The sequence below is a fragment of the Cyprinodon tularosa genome, unplaced genomic scaffold (assembly GCF_016077235.1).
Source record: "Cyprinodon tularosa strain WSP-4 unplaced genomic scaffold, ASM1607723v1 ctg129, whole genome shotgun sequence".
NCBI classification, from domain to species: domain Eukaryota; kingdom Metazoa; phylum Chordata; class Actinopteri; order Cyprinodontiformes; family Cyprinodontidae; genus Cyprinodon; species Cyprinodon tularosa.
Genome location: NW_024038103.1, coordinates 817,575 through 837,901, shown reverse-complemented (window position 1 = coordinate 837,901; position 20,327 = coordinate 817,575). Strand labels below are relative to the sequence as shown.

General features: G+C 37.9%; 2 protein-coding genes and 2 long non-coding RNA genes across 4 annotated transcripts; 3 read left to right on the top strand and 1 right to left on the bottom strand.

Moving 5' to 3' along the window:
* The first annotated feature begins 115 nt into the window (after positions 1-115).
* On the top strand, positions 116-10,088 carry LOC119777892 (contactin-4-like). Its single transcript, XM_038276895.1, has 6 exons — positions 116-366; positions 878-1,198; positions 1,401-1,655; positions 8,404-8,724; positions 8,924-9,178; positions 9,644-10,088. The coding sequence occupies exons 1-6, from the start codon at positions 159-161 to the stop codon at positions 9,829-9,831; spliced, it is 1,548 nt and encodes a 515-aa protein (XP_038132823.1). The 5' UTR covers positions 116-158; the 3' UTR covers positions 9,832-10,088.
* A 1,044-nt stretch (positions 10,089-11,132) lies between these two features.
* LOC119777916 (piggyBac transposable element-derived protein 3-like) lies at positions 11,133-13,268 on the bottom strand. The gene is made up of 2 exons (XM_038276923.1): positions 13,242-13,268; positions 11,133-12,507 (listed from the first exon to the last, which is right to left on the bottom strand). The coding sequence occupies exon 2, from the start codon at positions 12,454-12,456 to the stop codon at positions 11,857-11,859; it is 600 nt and encodes a 199-aa protein (XP_038132851.1). The 5' UTR covers positions 12,457-12,507; positions 13,242-13,268; the 3' UTR covers positions 11,133-11,856.
* Positions 13,269-13,819: 551 nt separating this feature from the next.
* Positions 13,820-14,193, top strand: LOC119777914. The gene is made up of 2 exons (XR_005279993.1): positions 13,820-14,027; positions 14,136-14,193. It is a non-coding gene; the product is annotated as an uncharacterized LOC119777914 (long non-coding RNA).
* Positions 14,194-17,635: 3,442 nt separating this feature from the next.
* LOC119777915 lies at positions 17,636-19,767 on the top strand. The gene is made up of 3 exons (XR_005279994.1): positions 17,636-17,836; positions 17,939-18,196; positions 19,633-19,767. It is a non-coding gene; the product is annotated as an uncharacterized LOC119777915 (long non-coding RNA).
* Positions 19,768-20,327: the final 560 nt, after the last annotated feature.

Sequence of the window (20,327 nt, the reverse complement as noted above, 5' to 3'; positions counted from 1 at the left end):
GTGCTTATGTAATTGTATGTGCATTCTGTACTTTTCCCAACTCCTAACAGATAGTAAAACTTAGCCAATATTTTCGAATTTAAATTTATCTTTCTGGGTTTTTCTCAGCTCCTGTGACTTCTGTCCAGCTGGTCTCTGAGTGTTTGTCCCAGGGCCAGATGAAGGTTTCCTGTCTCTCTGAGAAAGGGGACAGTCCTCAGTACAGCTGGACGCTCGATGGACACACACTGACAGACTCTGAAATCTTCTCTAGAAATAATGTGAATAATATCATTATTCTTAGAAGTACCATCTCAGGACTTCTGGCCTGTTTAGTCAGAAATCAGATCAGTCAATCCTTCAAGCAGATGAGCTTATTTAACTGTGGTGAGTGAGAATGTGATAAAACCTTTTGATATTTTTCATGTGATGCATCTTAGTGGGTGTGACACTGTGTAAATGGTAGTCTGTATGTGAGGAATATCTTGAATTTTCCCTATCGTCCACTATTTTAAATAACCACTGAATTATATATATGAAAGATTTCATAAAATTTACTATTAAACTTTTTTTTATAATGACAGATACTAGTAAATGTTTCCTTGTGTGTTTCTGTTGTGGTCATGTAAGAACTGGTGACATGAGGTGTTCACAAACCTTTACTAAGATAAGCATCACATTACCCCTTCAACTACAGTATATCTGTCCTTTCTGTCTTGAATAAATAAGCTAAACAGTTATCTGCTGTTTTAAGATCCTAGCTGTGTAACCCATTATCAGTTTTAACCTCAACTGTTTGACAGTAAATGCATGCTGACAACTTCTTGAAACAAATACAAGATATTTTTTGTTATTTGAATAATAATCATAACTGGTATTATTATTATTGTCATTTAAGGTGTGAAACCTTCCTGTGATGGGAGAAAGGATGGAGCTCAGTGTTTTGGAGCTCTGGGAAGTAAGGTGGACCTCACATTGGTGGACAGCCCCTCAAATATTCCCGGATTCCAGTTGAAAAAGAACAACTCAGTGATACTCATATGGAGAAACAACAACATTATATTTAGCATAGAAAAGAGCAGATTTTTCTTTTTTCCCCGGAACGGAACACTTAGGATTCATGTCCTGGGTAGGACTGATAGTGGTCAATATAAACTTGACATGTTTGATAAATATGGGAAGGAAACAGGATTTAGAACGCTGCAGCTGTTTGTTCAGGGTAATCAACTTTTATTTTCTAAGTTCTTTATCTTTCCTTCTTATAAAATAAACTGTCAAAGGTCACTCATTTAAACATCTACTGTACATAAAATAAGCTATATGTGTATTCAATAACTTTCCAAATGTCCACCAAGTGGTCAAAAATAGCCTATGCTTGGATTTAATATTTGACTATTCTTTGTGGGTTTTATTTCTCTCAGCTCCTGTCATTTCTGCCCAGCTGGTCCCTGAGTGTTGGTTCCAGGGAAAAATGAAGGTCTCCTGTCTGTCTGAAGGGGACAGTCCTCATTACAGCTGGACACTGGATGGACACACACTCCCAGATTCTGAGCTCCTCTCTGGAAATAACGAGAATAACATAATTATTCTAAGACAAAATATCTCAGGAATTCTGGCCTGCTCAGTCAGAAATCAGATCAGTCATTCCTTCAAACAGATAAACCTCTCTGGCTGTGGTAAGTGAGAACATTATACAAAATGACTTTGCTTATGAACTTCACACATCTAAGTGGATGCGTTACTGTAGTAAGAGCTTAACTTGGGTAACAAAAACATGTTTTGTACATGGAACATGAAATTTAATTGCAAACATTTTTAGCCCTTAATTACATTTTGTTGCATACTTGGAGTCTCAAGGATTTAAGATAAGTTATATTTAGTCTCTCCGGTTGCTTTATACACACATGGACAAAATTGTTGGAGTCCCTCATTTGATTTAAAAAAATAACTAAAAACACAATAGTCAAAGAAGTATATTGAATCTGGCATAAAACAGGTTTGGATAAAAATCCTGGTACCCCCAGAAAAGAATTAAAACAGTGTGACCAAAGCGATATGCATTTCTACTAATTAGCAATATAGGTTTCTACAATGTTGTAATCAGTCAGGGGGCCCATATATAGGGCTAGACGTCGTCACTGTGCTGTTACAGACATGGTGTGTACCACACTTTAAGGTAAAGAGGACAATCTTTTATTTACGGGTGGATCATCTAGATAAGTGGTCCTCCTAATTGTTAATCATTCTGGTGATATGTTTTACGTAAGGCCGCCCTACATGCTCGTCCTGTTAGCTATCTTTTTCTGCGCATGCACACTTTCAGGCGCATATCTGTGGTGAGCTACGGTTTCAGACAGCTCAACTTTCTCACCAGGGTGCTTTGAAATTGGCTGTGGGTCGTTAGAGAAAAATTGTCTACGAAGTGTAAAAAAAGAAAAAAAGGCCTCAGAGGAGGCAGATATAGCCCATATTGCCTTGCAAAGCACTATGGGATTTGCATTCCCAGTGGCCCACTGTGGCAACCAATAACAAAGATGTTGCAGGCACTGCGCAGTGAAGGACAAGTTATGTGACCAATGCAGCAAAAAGCACTCTATATAGTGATTGAGGGATTCAGGGGTTAGAGCGGACGTTCGGGCACAGTAAGCCTGTATTAGCTATGAGATAAGCAACTTTTAAACAAAGTGTGCACGAGGAGAAATGGGCTCGTGCAAAAAATTTGTTAACATCCTCCACAATACCTTTAGCATGGACCAGAGGATGCAAAAGAAAGACTTGTCTATTGAGATCAGAAAAAAAATATATAGGCAAGAAAGGGAAAGTAGAAATGAAAGGGATAACCAAACTAACTTAATTCACAAGATTGTGTTTTACATCAATTTTGCACTACTTTAAGCGGTCATGTCATGAGATTGGTTAATGGTTTAGCTAGCAGTTTAATATATTGATAAAATTTAATATGATGGAAGACAAAGCTGAAGTGACACTCAATCATCTAAATCACATTGCTTATGCTTGTGAGCCGATTTACCGTATGACCTGAGCCATAGTAAGGAGAGAAGAGGCAGTTTGGCCGTTGGGGTTCTGATTATCCCTCCTACCTGACAAAACACTGGTTGTGGAAATTATGTAAAGCAGCAGACCTGAGTCTGGCAAGCAAGTCCATCAGAGCCTGAAGCTACTCTGAGTGTTTTTAATTTCATGACCTATAAGCTGGGCTCTATTGATCTGCTAAAACATTCACTGGAAAAAATCTAAATCTATATAAGTTATTTCTTCTTAAAATAAGTGCATTTTTTCTTGAATTGAGAAGGTTAAAGAGACATTTTGCCCATGGAACAAGACAATTTACATTTAAAATAAGAAAACGCAATTATATTGTCTTATTTCAAGTGCATTTTATCTAAATATCTTATTCTACGAGTAAAAATACTCATTCCATTGGCAAATCATTTCATTTACCTACTCAAATTAAGGGTAAATACACTTTATTTAAGAAATTTTTATTTATTCATAGATTGTTTTTCCAGTGTTGTGACAGCAGGTCATTGGCAAAAATCAACCATAATTACAGGGTGCCAAAAAGCACGATAAGCAAGGAGGGGTAAATGTACGTTGGCGGGTATGAAGTCATCAACCATACTCCTAACTCAAAAACAAACATCCATCACTAGAGCTTCCTTAGCTGAGTGTTTGTAGACTTATTTTTTAAAACACAAATCATAAAAAGGATAGACGATAATTTGCCAAACTATGTCAACAACCACAAAGCTTCTGGGAGAAAATGTCCTATGGACATCTTAAATCTGCATGGTACAATGAAATCTTAACATTATTTAGGGATTCTAGGATGAGATATGGTGCCCACTCTTATTTGCATGTTGTTTGCATGGGGGGAGTGTTGGCCAGTGGTTAGAGCAGTGAGAAGGTTGCAAGTACCCGGTTTGATCCCCACAGCCTCCACCTTGGGTATCTGAGCAAAACCATGGCCCCTACACTGCTCCCTGGGCGCAACACAATGGCAGCCCACTGCTCCCCAAGGGAATGGGTCAAAATACTGTACAGAGAATGGATGTCTCCATTGTGGGGCAATAAAGGGACTTACATTTGTTTACATATGTCTTGCAAAAGGATAATGACCCAAAAGACAGAGGTAAAAAACACCCATGAATGGCTAAGAGGAAAACACTGGACTTTTCTGAAGTGACTTTCCATGATCCTATTGAACATTTCAGAGCCAAAAATAACATCTGATTAAGGCACTCTTCAAAACTCAGACAGCTGGAATAGTTTTTTCATGAGTAGTAGATCACATTACCTGCTGAGAGGAGCAGAAGTCCAGTTGACAGTTACATCAGTTGTTTGATTACAGCGATTACCTCAAAATGCTGTGCAACAAAATATTAAGTTATTTTGACCCGGCCAGTTTCATTTGTTTATTATTCAAAAACAAGGTGGAAAAGCAAGGTTTGACTTTATTATTCAGATTCAGGTTATTTCTGTGACCATTGTGGATTTTCCTTTTATAAAATAAGGGGCTCTAAAAATTCCGTCCATGTTTGTAAATTCACAGGGGTCTTTTTTTTTTTCAATTCATAGTTTCCTCAATTCCCTTTTACGTGTTTGTTTGTTTATTTGTTTTTTTTTCATAAAGTCACAGCTGTGCTATTGTTACACAACATCTTGGATTTCTGCATTATTAATTGTCATAGAGAAAAATTATTCCAAGCTCAATGCAGAAGCTACAGCTGGATATGTGCAAATTGTGCGGGTGGAAGGTGAAAAAGGTCTCATTGGTATTTCGACACCGCACCAAAATAAGTTGCTCTCAGACCAAAGCGTTGCAGTTTCACTTTATATAGAACATAACTGAATGACTGTATTATTAAAAGGAAGGACTTTAGTAAAGGTAATATATGTTGAGGAATAAATAGATTTTCCACACACCTATCACAAGAGAGACTTTTTTGTTATGTGATTCTTAGTTTAAAAACATATCAAGTACTGTAATATTTTAAGGATACTGGACCATCACTGGATTCACAGTCCTTAGACTGTCATATCACAGTTAGAAGGTCTGATTCTGGACCTTTCTGTGCTTTGTTCTCATTCAGACTGTTAAGGTCCCAACACTGTATCATTTTTGCAGTTTTATAACAGTATTCCCTGGCACGGTGATGTGGGTTTAATAATATTTTGTACAATGTCAAGTCTAATGGGTGCATGTTGTGCATTCACCATTCACTATAAAATAGCCTATGATGAATGACAATAAGCAACTTTATCAGTATATACTAGCAAATGCAATCCAAGTTGCAAGCCAAAATGATTAATTTAGGTAAAGGCAGCCTGTCAGCGTAGGGTGGAGGCTGGTTTAGGACCCACATGCAGAGATGAGGAGGCACAGATGAGTATTTACCTATTTAATGATAAACAGGAAAATAATCCAAGAACAGAATGCAGAAAACCAAAAAACCAAGAGACAACAGGGGGAAAACACATCAGGAGCCAAGTTAACAATGAGAAACCAGCAACCAGTAACTGATCAGGAGGTGTACATATGGGATAAATAATGAGAGGACTGATTATCTGATAGGGAGTAGGTGTAGACAGAAGCAACTAGAATGAGCTAAGGAAAAAAGAGACTGGCACTAGGGGGCAACAGAGAGTAACTCAAAAAATGCAACACAGCTTAAATATAACACAAAATAGAAAAGAAACCAATGACCAACAAAAAAGAATGACAAAAAAAAAAAAACTTAAAACTCAAAAAGGAACTCAAAACGTCCAAAAGGGAAGAACCATAACACTGCCCCAATGAGGGGAATACGATCAAGACTTTCACCGGTTTATTATTGGTCTGCAATCTGCAAAGGAACCAGCTGATGAAGATGGTTTTCTTTTGCAGCTCTGGCCGATGCTCTACGTTGTCATGCTTTTTGCTATAATGACACAAGTTTGTATGATAGTAGCAGACAGGACAGGCTCTCTGTGACATGAATCATTTCAGAAATTAAAAACATATTACTTGCCACTTTATTTGTACGGCAGCACCACTTGGAACCTGTAGTCTCTTCTGCCCCTCATCCATCCACCCTAACCCTTGTTGCAGCTCAGTATGTTAGATGATTCTCATACTAAAAAAAATAATACTCATCTTATACATCCTTATATTTACATTATACATGGAGGGCTACTACTCTTTTTTTTTTTTTTTTACTGATATCTGACATTCTGGCTAACTCATGCTTCTCTTCTATAAAAATCCTAGAAACATAACATCTTGCTTTCATCTTCTCTATAAAATTTTAAGAAGTGCATATGCACTAGCAGTTGCATTCCTATTGGTTGATCAGAGCATCTGTCACACTGTTAGATAGTCTTTCACCTTTTTATGGCAGCAAGGCCTTGGCCACCCATGTCTGTATAATGTCTGTGTGTTTAGTCTTTTCTTGGCTGTACCGAAACTGAAATTTTGCCCAACTGGAGTGCCACTTTAGACTGGGTGACAAATAAAGAAATGTTGAATCTTAAATATCAGACCTAGATATATAATTAGGGTTATCTTTGGTTGCGAGATGCTAGAAATGGCTGTCTTAGAACCTGCATCACAGGGTGAAGTGAGCAGTGTTGTGCCTGAACGCGTTCATTGAACGAAAGTTCATGAACTCGTTCATATTTTGGGCGAACGTGAACTGAACGTACTGCATTCTTGCCTGATGAACGTTATTGTGAACTCGTTCATTCTGGTGTCTGTGAACGGCACGCTCTCTCAGTTCAGCTCCGTTCAATAGGTTGCCAGATTTCTATAGAGTCCTCCAGGCGAAACCCCGGCTAAATCAAACCGTAAACAGGCCTTAATATGTAGCGGGAAAAACACCCAATCTGGCAACACCAGCTACCAGTGTCGTAGCCTACAGCCGCATGCGTCATCTAAACAAAATGCCGCGTGAAAGCCACAGCAGCGTGGAGGCGACAAAGCAGCAGTATGATCACTTAAAACAGTTTTATGACCAGGTGGTCGGTGAGGATGATGGCAACAAGTTTGCCCGCCGGCTTTCAGTAAAAAAATCCGCACTTCAGTAACCTTAAATTCCTACCTCAGCCTGGTCCCTCAGTTTGTGTTAGTAAAATCTTCTTGAGCGGAGGTCTTCAACAGGGGATCCGCGACCCCTAGGGGGTCTACGGAGGTACTGCATGAGGGTCTGCATGGTTAGTTGATATTTTTATATTCCCCCCCTGCAATTTTTCCCCCCACTAATTGAAATGTCTTTAAATACTCATTAACATGAAATCAACACACTGTAGTAAACAGATAAATGGAGACAAAAGATGTCTTTCAGTCATCAATGCACACATTCAGCGACACACAGGAGCTCTTTCAAGCTGGGCACCGTTTCCTTCACAACAACCAGGAATCAGAATCAGAAAAACTTTAATAATCCCAGGGAGAAATTAATTTCTTTACATTACTCCATCTGTAATAGAGTGACTATAGGACACAATTTCATACAATATATATAGTTAGGGGGTCCCCGCTCCATCTCGCCATCAGTTTGGGGGTCCTTGGTCTGGAAAACATAGAAGACCCCTGTTCTTGAGGGTTTTACTATCCATGTAACTTGTTTGTTAAACCTGCCTGGTAAAATTTTCCAGGATTCCAGTATTCCTTTTTAGTATGTATTGAAATGGAATTTCAAATGGAAAAAATTATTAAAATAAAAAAAAAAACATTTGCACATTTTTCTTTTAATAATTACTCATAAAAAAGACCATTCAAGCAGCACATTTTTCCTGATGTTTTTGAGAATATACTGTAGGGGTGAAAGCTGCAGCTGCTACCAATGTGAAGTGAATGGACAGCAACAAAGCGTTAAAGCAACAATGGGGAAATCTGTCCCCTCAATGCTAATGTAAACCCTGGTTGGATAAGGATTCAAAACTGGATATGAAGATGAAATCTGACGCAGTTTCAGAGTTACAACTGATAAAATAATTGCTGTCTGTGGTTCTACAGTAGGCTATGGTGTAATTGAGCAATATATGAAAAAAAAAAAAAATAACTATGAACTAGTTCATTTTTTGGTTTTGAATTATGAACTATGAACTGAACTAGTTCATTTTAAAATGTGTGAACTGAACTTTGAACTAGTTCACGTAGAAAGAGAACTTTCCCAACACTGGAAGTGAGTCAACAGATTTAGAGCCTCATATACAGTAAGTATGATCCTCCATTATTTTCCGACGTCCCCCGCCGTTTGTCTCCGACAAGGTTCCAGCTGTTTTTCCCATCATAGCTCAGTTTCAAGGTCAACTGTTTGATGGTAAATGCTTGCTGAAACTGTACAGAGTGATGACTTGTTTAAGATGAATGTAACATTTTGTTATTGCTGTTCTCAGTATTGTGATAAATGTCAATTTTAGGTGTGAAAATGATCTGTGATGGGAGACAGGATGGAGCACAGTGTTATGAAGCTTTTGGAAGTAAAGTGGACATTCAACTGGTGGAAAATGTCTCTACAATCCCCAGATTCCATTGGACAAAGGACCAGTCAGTAATACTCAGGTGGATAAATAACAACATTTTATTTCGTGCGAAAGAGAGCAAAGTTCTCTTTTTTCCTAACAATGGAACAGTTAGGATTAAGAACCTGAGCAGGACGGACAGTGGTCAATATAAACTTGAAATGTTTGATAAAGGTGGAAGACAAATAGGACAGAGAACCCTTCAGTTCTATGTTCAAGGTAATGTACTGGTTTTTGAGGGGGGTTTTTGTTTACACATTAAAACCTCAAAACCTAGGCTTACCTCTTCTATTTCCAATATGTCACAGCTTGTGTAGTTTGCACTTTTCAAAATCTTTTCACCAGATATGCAAAAATAGCTTGAATCCTGTTTTGATATTTGAATAATCTTCTAATCTTTCTTGGGTCTTTCTCTCAGCTCCTGTGTCATCTGTCCAGCTGGTCTTGAAGTGTTTGTCCCAAGGACAGAGGAATGTGTCCTGTCTCTGTGAAGGGGACAGTCCCCAGTACAGCTGGATGCTGGATGGATATCCGCTGACAGACTCAGAAATTTTCTCAAGAAATAATGAGAGTAACATCATTATTCTGGGAGGAAACATCTCAGGAAATTTGGCCTGCTTTGTCAAAAATCAGATTAGCAGTTCCTTCAATCAGATAAACATATCTGGCTGTGGTGAGTAAAATCATAATATACAATAAGACAACCAGATGGTCAATATTTATCGCTCTGTATCAATCTAGATTTAAATCAATATAAGAAATTAGTGAAGAAGAGATTTGCTTTACTTATATAAAAATCTCACAAGCGCTTGTTTTAGAGTTGGCTCGATACAGTATGAATGCTTTGATCTCTTTCTGTAATTATTACCAATATATCCATTGGGTATGTTTTTGCTAAAATGTAGCTGCTTCAGCAAAAGTCCACCAGAAAGTGAATATTTAAGCCTTATAGACTGTCATCATACAAAATAAAATTGTAATGAGGCTTTTCTTTATCTGAAACAAATATATATATATATATATATATATTTTTTTTTTTTAGGTCTTCTAACCCTAAAATGTCATGTTTGCCCTTTACAAGTCTGTAAAACTTTCACTCTCCAAACCAGTTAAGGTGTTATTTTGTGTCTTCAAACAGGTCTGTCCACTTTGCTCGTTTTAGGACTGCGCGCCACTGTTGTAATTCTACCAGTAATTGGTGTATCGCAATATTTCACTTGGAGGAGGAAGAAAATTGAAAAAGCCAAAGAATCAGCGTTCTCACAAATAACTGAGGATCCAGAGAGCTCTGCTCTCATGATCGAAATGAAAAGTTTTGAGCAATGAAAACTTACATTTATGTGACAATAGATTTTGGAAGTGCAATTAAAAAAAGCTAAATTTTCAAGATATTTTGAAACATTTCCTTGGTTAAGTGGCTTTTAATACATAATGTATAATATTTTGTCTGTTTAGGTGGCGTTTGTGCGTTGGCATTTTCATTATAATACACACTGCTGATGTACCTACCCGTGTTCATTTTATATTTTGTATGTGCAGTTTAATGTTCATCTGAAAGTATATCTTAGTGTAAATATCTTTAAAACGTGGTCTCTTGTTGTTGTATTTTTAAACCACACAGAATTATACAGTGTTTCCACTCTTAAGTGAAACTCCAAGAGGGGGACTTAAGAAAAAATAAATAAATTTGGACTTCTATGAAACAGTCCTGGGTGAAAACAAATATGTTTCTTTGACTTTTTTCTGCTGCAATGTCATGTCAGAAAAAACAACTTCCCTATGTGTACTTTTCAAAGAAAAACAATGTTTAGTTCACTAAAAGTAACCATAAAAAAATTCTTAAAGATGTGTAGACTCATTTTTTCTGATGTTATCCCAATACCTGAAATTGGATATGTACCCATCTCATACTTTAATACTAGAACTTTCTTTAATTTTATCGCCATTATAAAAGCTTCTTAATCTAGGTTTTCTAATTAGCTCTAATGAAATCCTGTTTAGGGGCAAGTATGATATGTTTGACTTTAGAAACGTATGGCCCAAAGCCAACTTAAGTTAAATGTTTGGTCATAAACAGAATTCAGAAAAACTGTAAATTTTGTCAATATGAAAAATTCCATCCTCAAAAAACATATGTGGCAGTAAGGGTTCAAAAAGACAGCATTTAATAAATTAATTTATTAGAGACAAATACCCATAAAGGGTCAACTTGATCCTAGCTTTTTTTTTTTTTACCACTTTTTCTTCTGGCAGCTACTTTGAGTTTTTGCCACATGGCTAAATAGTCACCAAGCTCTTTCAAAGGGAGCTTTTTCAACTAAGTCTGTTGTGTTGTAGGTCATGATGATCTGTAATTTTAAGCTGCAAACACTTTCTCCACTTAACATTTTAGACTCCCTTGGTTCTCAGAGGAGAAAACTCCTAATACTTTTTAACTAGTATCCACTCTTCTTGTGAGTCTGTACAGAGGCCAGATAATCCACATCACTCTCCTCATTACCTTCACTGTCACCTAACTGCTGAAACAGTAATGAACTCAGAACGTTGGACCCAGAATTAAAGGCAAGACAGGCAGTGGGAAAGTTCAAAGCATTTATTAAACAAAACAAGAGCTGTGGGGCGAATCTCTGCAGAAATAGGAAATACAGGTCAGTGACTGGTTTGTCGGGCTGATCACGACTTGGAGCAAAAGTCATTGACCTGATGTAAAGTTCAGTCCGATCCAGAAGGAAAGTGTTGAATCCAAACAGGAGGTAAATCTCCAGTTTGTGGTGGGCGACGCCCCACAAGAGTTCCTAGAGACAGAGAGCAGAGAAGGCGCCAGCCGATACCGAGCAGCAACAGTGTCCTTAACCCTATATAGGGCACTCATTGAAATACTTTGAAATTAAAGGTTTTAAGCCAAGAGAGTTGTAGGAGGACAGAACAAGATATTACTTCTATAGCAATAAAAAAATAATAATAATAATAATAATTTTCATGCCAAACATTACCAAAAACAGTCACTTGCCATGATATGGTAAAAAGATATTACAAATTGTTCTTCTATAAGAAAAATCATGCAAACCGGAGTGAAATAAATACATATTTTGCAGCAATATACAACCCCGAACATTAGTTTTAACATGTGCACTAAAATGTGTGTACTTTTCAGTATTTCCACTTGGCTTATTAGGGTTTTTATTTAAATTATAAACTTTTTAACTTAATAACTTAATAATTCTTTTAACTTAATGTATACCAGATAACATATCCCGCGACAGCAGGAAACATTAGATTACTAGTGGTAGTCTTTGAAGCAGTTACGCACAGCTTTCAGACAGAGGTGGACCTTGCAGACCACATTTGACCTCACGATGTTTCCTTGTTTGCTGCAAAACTTGCAGGTCTGGCGTTTGGCATGGACAGGGACATGGAAGAGGGACAGATCAGATCACACTGCATAATTTGGGTGTTGCTGTGGTGTACTCGGACTGGAGGGGGAATATAGTAATTGGTGGTCAGAAGAACATGATGAGCTTCTCCGGGATATATTGACCTTAGGCTAATGGCACTCATGAACATGTTGATTCTTAAATCTTTCAGAGACATGGCATTCATATCAAGGGCCTTGCAGTCCCGCTTGTAGACAATACAGGCATTTGAGAGGCTAAGATCAATGGTGTATGGCAGGTACCACCTCTTGGACTTCATGGGGGTACGGTAAAGGTAGAACAACATATTCTTATCAATGCCCCCCATGTTGGCATTGTAACTCTTAATGACAGCTGGACAGCTCACAGACTCCTTCCTCTCTGTCTCATGGCAGTACCTCATGACTGAGGATTTAGGCTCCACCCCTATGTCTGTTGACAGCAGAGTCACCGTTTTGTTGTCCTTCCATCTGACGACCAAGATTCCACCGTCACTGCCGACATAGTCATATGTACCACGAGGCACATTTTTCTTCATCTCCTTGGATGACTTGATTGGAGGGTTTTGAATCCTGTTGTCCCCGTGTACCTAGAGAAGGAAAGAAAAGAGAAGCTTTCTTTATTAGCATACAGTGCGTATAGTACAGTCAACAGTACCTGTAGTTCTAGTCTCGGAAGTACCTCACAAGCTCGAGACTGGTGAAGAAGTTGTCTGCAAAGATGGCAGACGTTATGGTGGAGGAGATTGTCAAAATCAAACAACTGTTATTAGGTCATAAAACTGACAAAGATTAACCATATTCACTGCAACAACATAGTCTTTTTTTAGGATATTAAACTAAAAAAATAATTGCCACTTTTCACTTCAATAATACATAAAATATTTTTAAAAAACTGTTATAAATTCATACAACTGACTGAAATCACACTTATTTATTATAATAACTGATAAAACAACTACGATTGGAAAATAAAAATATCCCTCCAAAATCCCCCAATATTCTGGACTTCTAATTGAATAATTTAATGTATTATACACACTATTGGCAACATTCTATTATTATATGTTAAGTGCCACTGCTTCATTTTTTAAGAAGATGCAGTAAGTACTTGCATAAGGTATATGTCCAAAAGGAGTAATGACATATCAACTCCTGTGTTTACCACAAGAGGGCGTAAGAGGGCGCCTACAATTTCAATGCTGTAATTTCACTAATTTCTTCCATTCCTCAGCATATAACAAACATGTCATCACTTTACACAACAATTAGACTCTGAAATGTGTGAGTTGCAGTGACTGACAATGGTTTGTTTATTTATCACCGTAAATTTGGACGGTTTCCAAGCCAAGACCTGCTTCTCCAGAATAAGGAAGTTTGCTGCATCCAAGATCTCATCTGATTGGTCAAATGCCAAAAGGATGAGCACGACCACGTAGTTAGATCTTTGCTGATTGGATGGATATAAACCATAGAATTAACAGGAGAGCAGGAGTTATTCATTTGTTAGTGGAACGCAAGTTACCAAAAACGACCACTTGCCCGATTTAAGGGGAAATCCATATTTAAAGACAGGTCCAGGTTCAGAAGATAAATCCAGGAATCATTTCAGAACAGATCAGACCCGCGGTTCTCAAAGTGTGTGGCGCGACCCACTGGTGGGGAATTGAGACGTGACAGGTGGGGCGCGCCAAGTTCCGGTGTGTGTGTGTGTTTTGTGTGACTATAAATGTAGAACATGTGAGAGCAAACTGTCCTTATAGCTGTATGTTGCCGCTGTTTAGACCAATCAAACCCACAAAGTAACCATTACTAGCCTACATGCAGTCTAATTAAAAGAACATTAGATATGAGAAAAATTTCACCTGGAACTGAAGTGCCAAAATAATGATTGACGTGACGGTGTGACAGATCAACTGGGGAGGAGATCAACTGGTGACGGCAGCTGGAAAACCGCTGATTTTTGCAGATGTGTCTGTGGGCGGGGCTATTCAGGACCCCTCGCCTCAAACAGGAAGTAAACTGCGTGTAGACTCCAAGAACTACAAATTATTTTGTTATCTGATCGATACGAAATACGTTGAGATTTTAAGAAGTCACCATCACAAAGGTATTTAATTGCATTAAGAAAGCATATAGCATGTTTTAGGGTTTTCTCTGAACCCGCACACAGAGATTTGAGGAACTTGTCCTGCTGTTGTTTATCTGTTTGTTTCAGAGCCTCAGCGATGAGAGAAAGAACCGAGTAGAAAAACCACAGAAAGCTGTATGAGAAGTAAAAACAGTCAGTGCAATAAAAGGTCAATGGAACAACTAACGGTGTAATTCTTCCATGTTTTTGTCGTCCTGTATGTCTTGTAAATTAAAACGAACGAAAATAAAAATTTCCTCTTTTTTTCTGAAAAGCGCCGACTGTTTATATGGAGGGAGACTAATTACTTACAGCCCAACTCGTTCCCAGAGGAGTTATAAATGTCTTTAAAGTTGAAGATGTGCTGCAGGAACAAAGCAAAATAACATAACTGCTGCAGGGAAGAGTGAAATCTCTGAATTCATTTTATATATTGTGTGAATATATGTGATATTTTGGGCATCGGGGCGAACAAATGCAGAACCTACTGTACTAAAGCATTAAAAGAAGCAGCACAGCCTCCAGGCTAACTGCTGCCAAACAATGAAGAAATAAAACAGGGAGATTTTACGGTAGATATCTGATCGGAAAAAAAAAAGATCTGGTTATTATTTTTTCTTTTAATAGCATAGCATAACCTACTGTCTAACTATCTCTTAACGGGGAGGCCCCATTCTGTTCTAAGAGTAAAGAAGGAAAAAATAGTAATAATATCTGATATTCTGGAATTCAAACATGTTTTAAGCGAACAGCGGACTCTGAAACATTAACTGTCACCAGTTGATCTAAGACCAGCTCTTCAACAGGCAGAGCAGACACACGCAACAGGTTCATTATCACAGGTGGGGTCATATGTAGTGTTCCTATCAATAGCTCAGCGGGTAACCAGACGCCCTGGAAATTTAGACAGTTTCGGCCGCGCGGGTTCGATCCCACGCGAACTCTTAATCCCTCATTTTATTTTAACAGATTTTCCACAGATGGGCAAAATAATATTATCTCCTAACTCTGAAATGACAAACATTTCCTCGCAATCAACGTTTTGTGCTGAGTTGCTTTTTGTCCTTCTAATTGTACCAGTGAAGCAAACAATTTAGACTAATAGTAAAAAGTAGACAAAACAATACTCTATTGCCAGTAACTTGAAAAACGTGAATGATTTAAAGTTGTTCTGCATGCAAACCAAAGAATGTGGCGTCCTCAAAACAACAGAAGGGAATAAGATGACAGCTGACAGCATGAACATGGTCACACATCATGACAGGTTCGTAATTGCGGTAAGAAAAATAATCAACAATAACAGTTAAAAATTTAAAGTAGCCTGCTACAACCCTAATTGAGGATAAGTTAATAACATCCAAACATCCCAGGAGATGGAGTGTTTTACAGCCCATATTCCTCCAGATCCCGCTGGATCACAAGTTAATCTGTGACACACTGCAGATTCTGACGCTTTCAGATCCTCACGATGCGTTTATTTGATCCCCAAACTTAAATTACTCATAATATTTCACATTATCCACAGACTACAGACGTGTGTTGGATAGATATTAGGCCAGGATCAATTAAAACCTTTATTCTGACCCGTTTGTTTACATTTGCGGCATTTTGATCTGGCAACCACGCAGCTAACTAATCTCTCCAAACAGCTGTGCTGTGGACCCCGTCACAAATTAATCTAGCTCTTCGTTTAAGAAAATCTGCATTTTTCTACTAGATAAAACATAAAGCAGTCATGGCGACTCATACCCACACCATAGTGGTAGCTGCTAACTCTGGGATTTAAATTCTACTGTGAAAACAGAAAAAGTAAAGTTTCCGCATCAACAGGTATGTGATTCAGATTCTATTAGCTGCAATGCGCCTAAGTAAATACATTTTACCCCCTTTTACATATGGGGCAGTAAAATCAGCTCAGCAGCAGCCCGCTATGGTCTCATAACTGGATGTTATGAACAGACTGAACACAATAGCAATAAAAATAAAGGTGTTTGACCTGATACAGTTCATCATACGGAACAAAGTTTAGGGATCCACTAAAAAAAACAACACCGCAGTAGAGACTTGTATTTGTGTCCAGACAGGAGAATAAAGGAAATATGAGAGCATTGAATCTAAGAAAATTACTTTTTGTCAATATTCAAAAAATAAAGTGGGAATAGTTGGAAGGATGAGAAGCCCAGTTGTTCCGTTTGCAGTCAGTTTTTCTTGAAAATGTGCTGCTTACACACGTGCATTCGGAATGACAGGCCTCATTAAAGGATTTATTTTTACATTCAGGAATTTATAAAGTGGGCAGACTTTATTTTCCAAGCTACAGGTTTTCATTTATAGCTTATCGTTCAACAGGAGAAATTACACTCCAGTGTGAGACAGACTTTAATTTGTATTTTTTCTTAATTGTGAGCGACGCTGTTCTCTGTGTGGGATTCTTTGCACTATCTGCTTTGCTGAGTATACAAGTTCTTTACCACATCGTTCTAATCTGAAAAAACAAAACAAAACAGAAATTAATTCATTAGATATGTCGGTTGATTTTTTTGGGCGAACAGTTTTGTTACGTTAGGAATATTTTTTCGCCAGGCATCAACACAGCCACCTTAGCTTCAGTAACATCTGCGGTGCGCATAGATTCTAACCAGTTGATCTCCTCCCCAGTTGATCTGTCACAACGGCATATTATTTGTAACGGAATAAACTTTCGCGCCCCGGTGTTGCCAACTCAGCGACTTTGTCGCTATATTTCAGACCCCTTCAGCGACTCTTTTTCAAAAAAACGACTAGCGACAAATCTAGCGACTTTTGGAGGCTCTTACGTGAAAGCACATATCGTTCCTTTTCTTGTCCTCCAGCGGCAGGTGCTGCTGTGGGGCGCCTATCCAATCCCAACCCCGTTCTCCCCCGCTATCACAGGAGTCCCTCTCAGCGCTGCAGTCAGAGTCACAGCATGTTTACCCTCAGCGTCCAGACTGCAAATAAAGCGCACATGCGCCGGGATTGACGGTGCAGGTTGATCATAAATAACTGAATTTATTTAGTGAATTCTGGTTTGGAGTGGAGAGGGAGTATCCACTCATCGGGCAGAGGGCTGTGTGCATTCGTCTTCCCTTTGCCACATCATATCTCTGTGAGATGGGCTTTTCAGCTGTTGCTTCACTGAAAACAAAGCATGACTTGAGAGTGGCAGTATCAAGCCTGCAACCCCGTTTTGATAAACTGTGCAATGCAAAACAGGCTCATTGCAGCCACTAATGCAGGGATAAATAGACCTGTCTTGCCAGATGGATTTCACTTCTTTTCTTTTATTAACAGATTGCAGAGTTGCACTTTAATTTTTTCTATCTTTGAGCTGCATTTTTATTTTCTTTATTTTTGTTTTTATTTTCTTTATTTTTGAGCTTGCTGTTATTTGATGTAGATAGTTTGTATTTAGATACTACTTGTTACTTCAATAAAATTGGAACATTTTAAGATTGTTTCATATTTCATTAGCATTGTGTTGGGGCGATGGGGACAGGCGGGGCTTGAAAATTCCCCCTTGTCCAAAGTGGGGAATGACAGAAAAAGTTTGAGAACCACTGGATCAGACTAACAGAGCAGGCAGAGGCAAAGCAAAACCCGGCATCCACAGGGCAGAAACAGATTCCAACCAGGAAAACAGAACAACATTTAGAACGCCAGAGTTAACCTGCCGCTGATGGAAGGCAAACAAAAAAAAAAAAACATAAATAACAGAGGAACCAGGTGGAAATTATCTGCGTTTATCAGCCGCTGGACCAGTTAGACAGGTAAGCAGGATCAAAGGAAGAAACCCCAACCATCAGCAGCAGGAACATGACACTCAAAAAAGACTCACACTCTTCATTCGGTTTCCTCTTTTTATTTTTTAGAAAAATCTCCAGAGAACAACCTGCCTCCTCTGTTTAATCTGTGTGTTAATGCCATCAGTGTGTGAATGCTCACTGACTACTGAACCAGTATAAACAGCATCAGAACCAACAGCAACAAAGTCTCTGGCATCCAGACTAGGAATCTGGGGGCCATCAGAAACTAACCCAGCACATACCAAACCATCAGGGCCTGAAAAATCAGTTCCGGACCATCAGGACCTGGAAAACCATTAACAGAACCAGCCTGTTGTGTACTCTGTGAGTTTCTCTCCTGTAAACTAAACAAAGTCATCCACTCTAAACTTCATTATTAATGTACAAAATGCTGTGTTGGTGTTGTGCCTTTACACACTGTATGGTTTCATTATTAGCAGTTACTGGTGTTTACCAGCAGAGGGCAGTCTATCCCAGTGAATGACAGAGACTGTGTCCATGTGGGATTACTTTCAGAGTGGTGTGGGTTCATCATGATTGAAGAACAGGTCCTTCTCAAAATATTAGCATACTGTGATAAACTTCATTATTTTCAATAATGTAATGATGAAACTTGAACATTTATATATTTTAGATTCATGCACACTAAGTAATTTCAGGTCTTTTATTGTCTTAATACGGATGATTTTGGCATTCAGCTCATGAAAACCCAAAATTCCTATCTGAGATCATTAGCAAATTTAATCCGACCAATAAAAGAAAAGTGTTCGCAATACAAAAAAGTCAACCTTCAAATAATTATTTACAGTTATGCACTCGGTACTTGGTCGGGATCCTTTTGCAGAAATGACTGCTTCAAGGCGACGTGGCATGGAGGCAATCAGCCTATGGCACTGCTGAGGTGTTATGGAGGCCCACGATGCTTCGATAGCGGCCTTTAGCTCATCCACAGTGTTGGGTCTTGCTTCTCTCAACTTTCTCTTCACAATATCCCACAGATTCTCTATGGGGTTCAGGTCAGGAAAGTCGGCAGGCCAATAGAGCACAGTGATACCATGGTCAGTAAACTATTTACCAGTGGTTTTGGCACTGTGAGCAGGTGCCAGGTCGTGCTGAAAAATGAAATCTTCATCTCCATAAAGCTTTTCAGCAGATGGAAGCATGAAGTGCTCCAAAATCTTCTGATAGCAAGCTGCATTAACCCTCTAGCTTCCAAATCAAGTCACTTTTATGAAAGATGCCCCAGCATTTAACCCCCTTGTTTATGTTTACAATTTTATACAGCAGAATTTTAGTTATCTGATGCAGAAAACTACAAAATCATAGTATTTTAAATAAGCTTAATTTTTTACAAAATACTGTATTTACCTCATTTTGTGTTTAAGTGTAATCTTTGTAAATAATCAAACCTTTTAGCTTGTTTTTTTTAAATACTGCTGCTATGTATTTTATATTTTTGTGCCCTTATATATTTTTGATTACATAAATTGATATTTAAAATGTGTTTTATTAATTTCAGAAATGCAACTCCTTCACTACAAAAGCATATTATAACAATTATCTTCTAACCTGATTAAAAATGTTTTCCATTTCTTCCTCTCAGTCCAGCAAACAATCTACTGTAAGACTCTGCTGTTGGTTACAAGGGAAAGTTAGAGTCACATCACTTCCTTTCTTCCTCTCAGTGAAGTTAAAAACATGAAAATTAAAGCTCTTTATTCGGTCAGCGTATTTTAAAGTTCTGCTCTGATCACTAACAGGAAACTCTGCAAGCTGTTTAGAGCTAAATACAAATATTAAATTCTGGATAAAATAATCCTGCATCTGAGGGCAGCTGAGGGAATCAGAGAGCAGAGATGAAGGCCGTCGTTGGAGTCTTACTGATGTTGCTCCGAGTCTCTCATCGTGAGGTTTTTATTTTCACCGAGCACCACATTCGTTCCTTTCCATTTAAATAATATGTTTTAAAATATTGATTTTTTTTTTTTAGTTTCTGTTAAACTTTGACAGTTTTGTAAACTAACATTATTTCAGGGAAAAATATATGAAAAAAAATAAAAAGGAAAGAAAATCCAAACTTCTAATAGGATTGAAATGTCATGTGACCATTCAGGCTAGTCTAATTTGCTTTCTTTATTATTATTTAATGAGTACAGCTAAAATTGTTTGAAAAAATATGTTTGTCAAATTTCTTGTTAAGTTTTTCATCCTCTTCCATTTCTTGTAAAGTTTAAGTTAAAATATTTAGCATTATACAAATCAATTGAACATTACATTAAATATTTCTAGGAGTAAAACTCCGTTGTTGAAATCTTGATGCTGCCCATTTTATTAATTGACTGTATATAGAATTTTTGAGAAAGATTCAGAATTTTTTCTTGAAATCACATTTATTTAAAATGAAACGTTGTATCTATTTTTTTTCCTAATCAGATATAAAGAAAGGTGAATTTTT

What these genes read in the sequence shown, in the direction of transcription:
- LOC119777916 (XM_038276923.1), bottom strand. Translation starts at nt 12,456, where the DNA reads ATGAAGAAAAATGTGCCTCGTGGTACATATGACTATGTCGGCAGTGAC.
- LOC119777892 (XM_038276895.1), top strand. Translation starts at nt 159, where the DNA reads ATGAAGGTTTCCTGTCTCTCTGAGAAAGGGGACAGTCCTCAGTACAGC. An exon ending in GATAAACCTCTCTGGCTGTG is followed by an intron (nt 1,656 to 8,403) that starts GTAAGTGAGAAC and finishes TGTCAATTTTAG; the next exon opens with GTGTGAAAATGATCTGTGAT. An exon ending in GATAAACATATCTGGCTGTG is followed by an intron (nt 9,179 to 9,643) that starts GTGAGTAAAATC and finishes GTCTTCAAACAG; the next exon opens with GTCTGTCCACTTTGCTCGTT.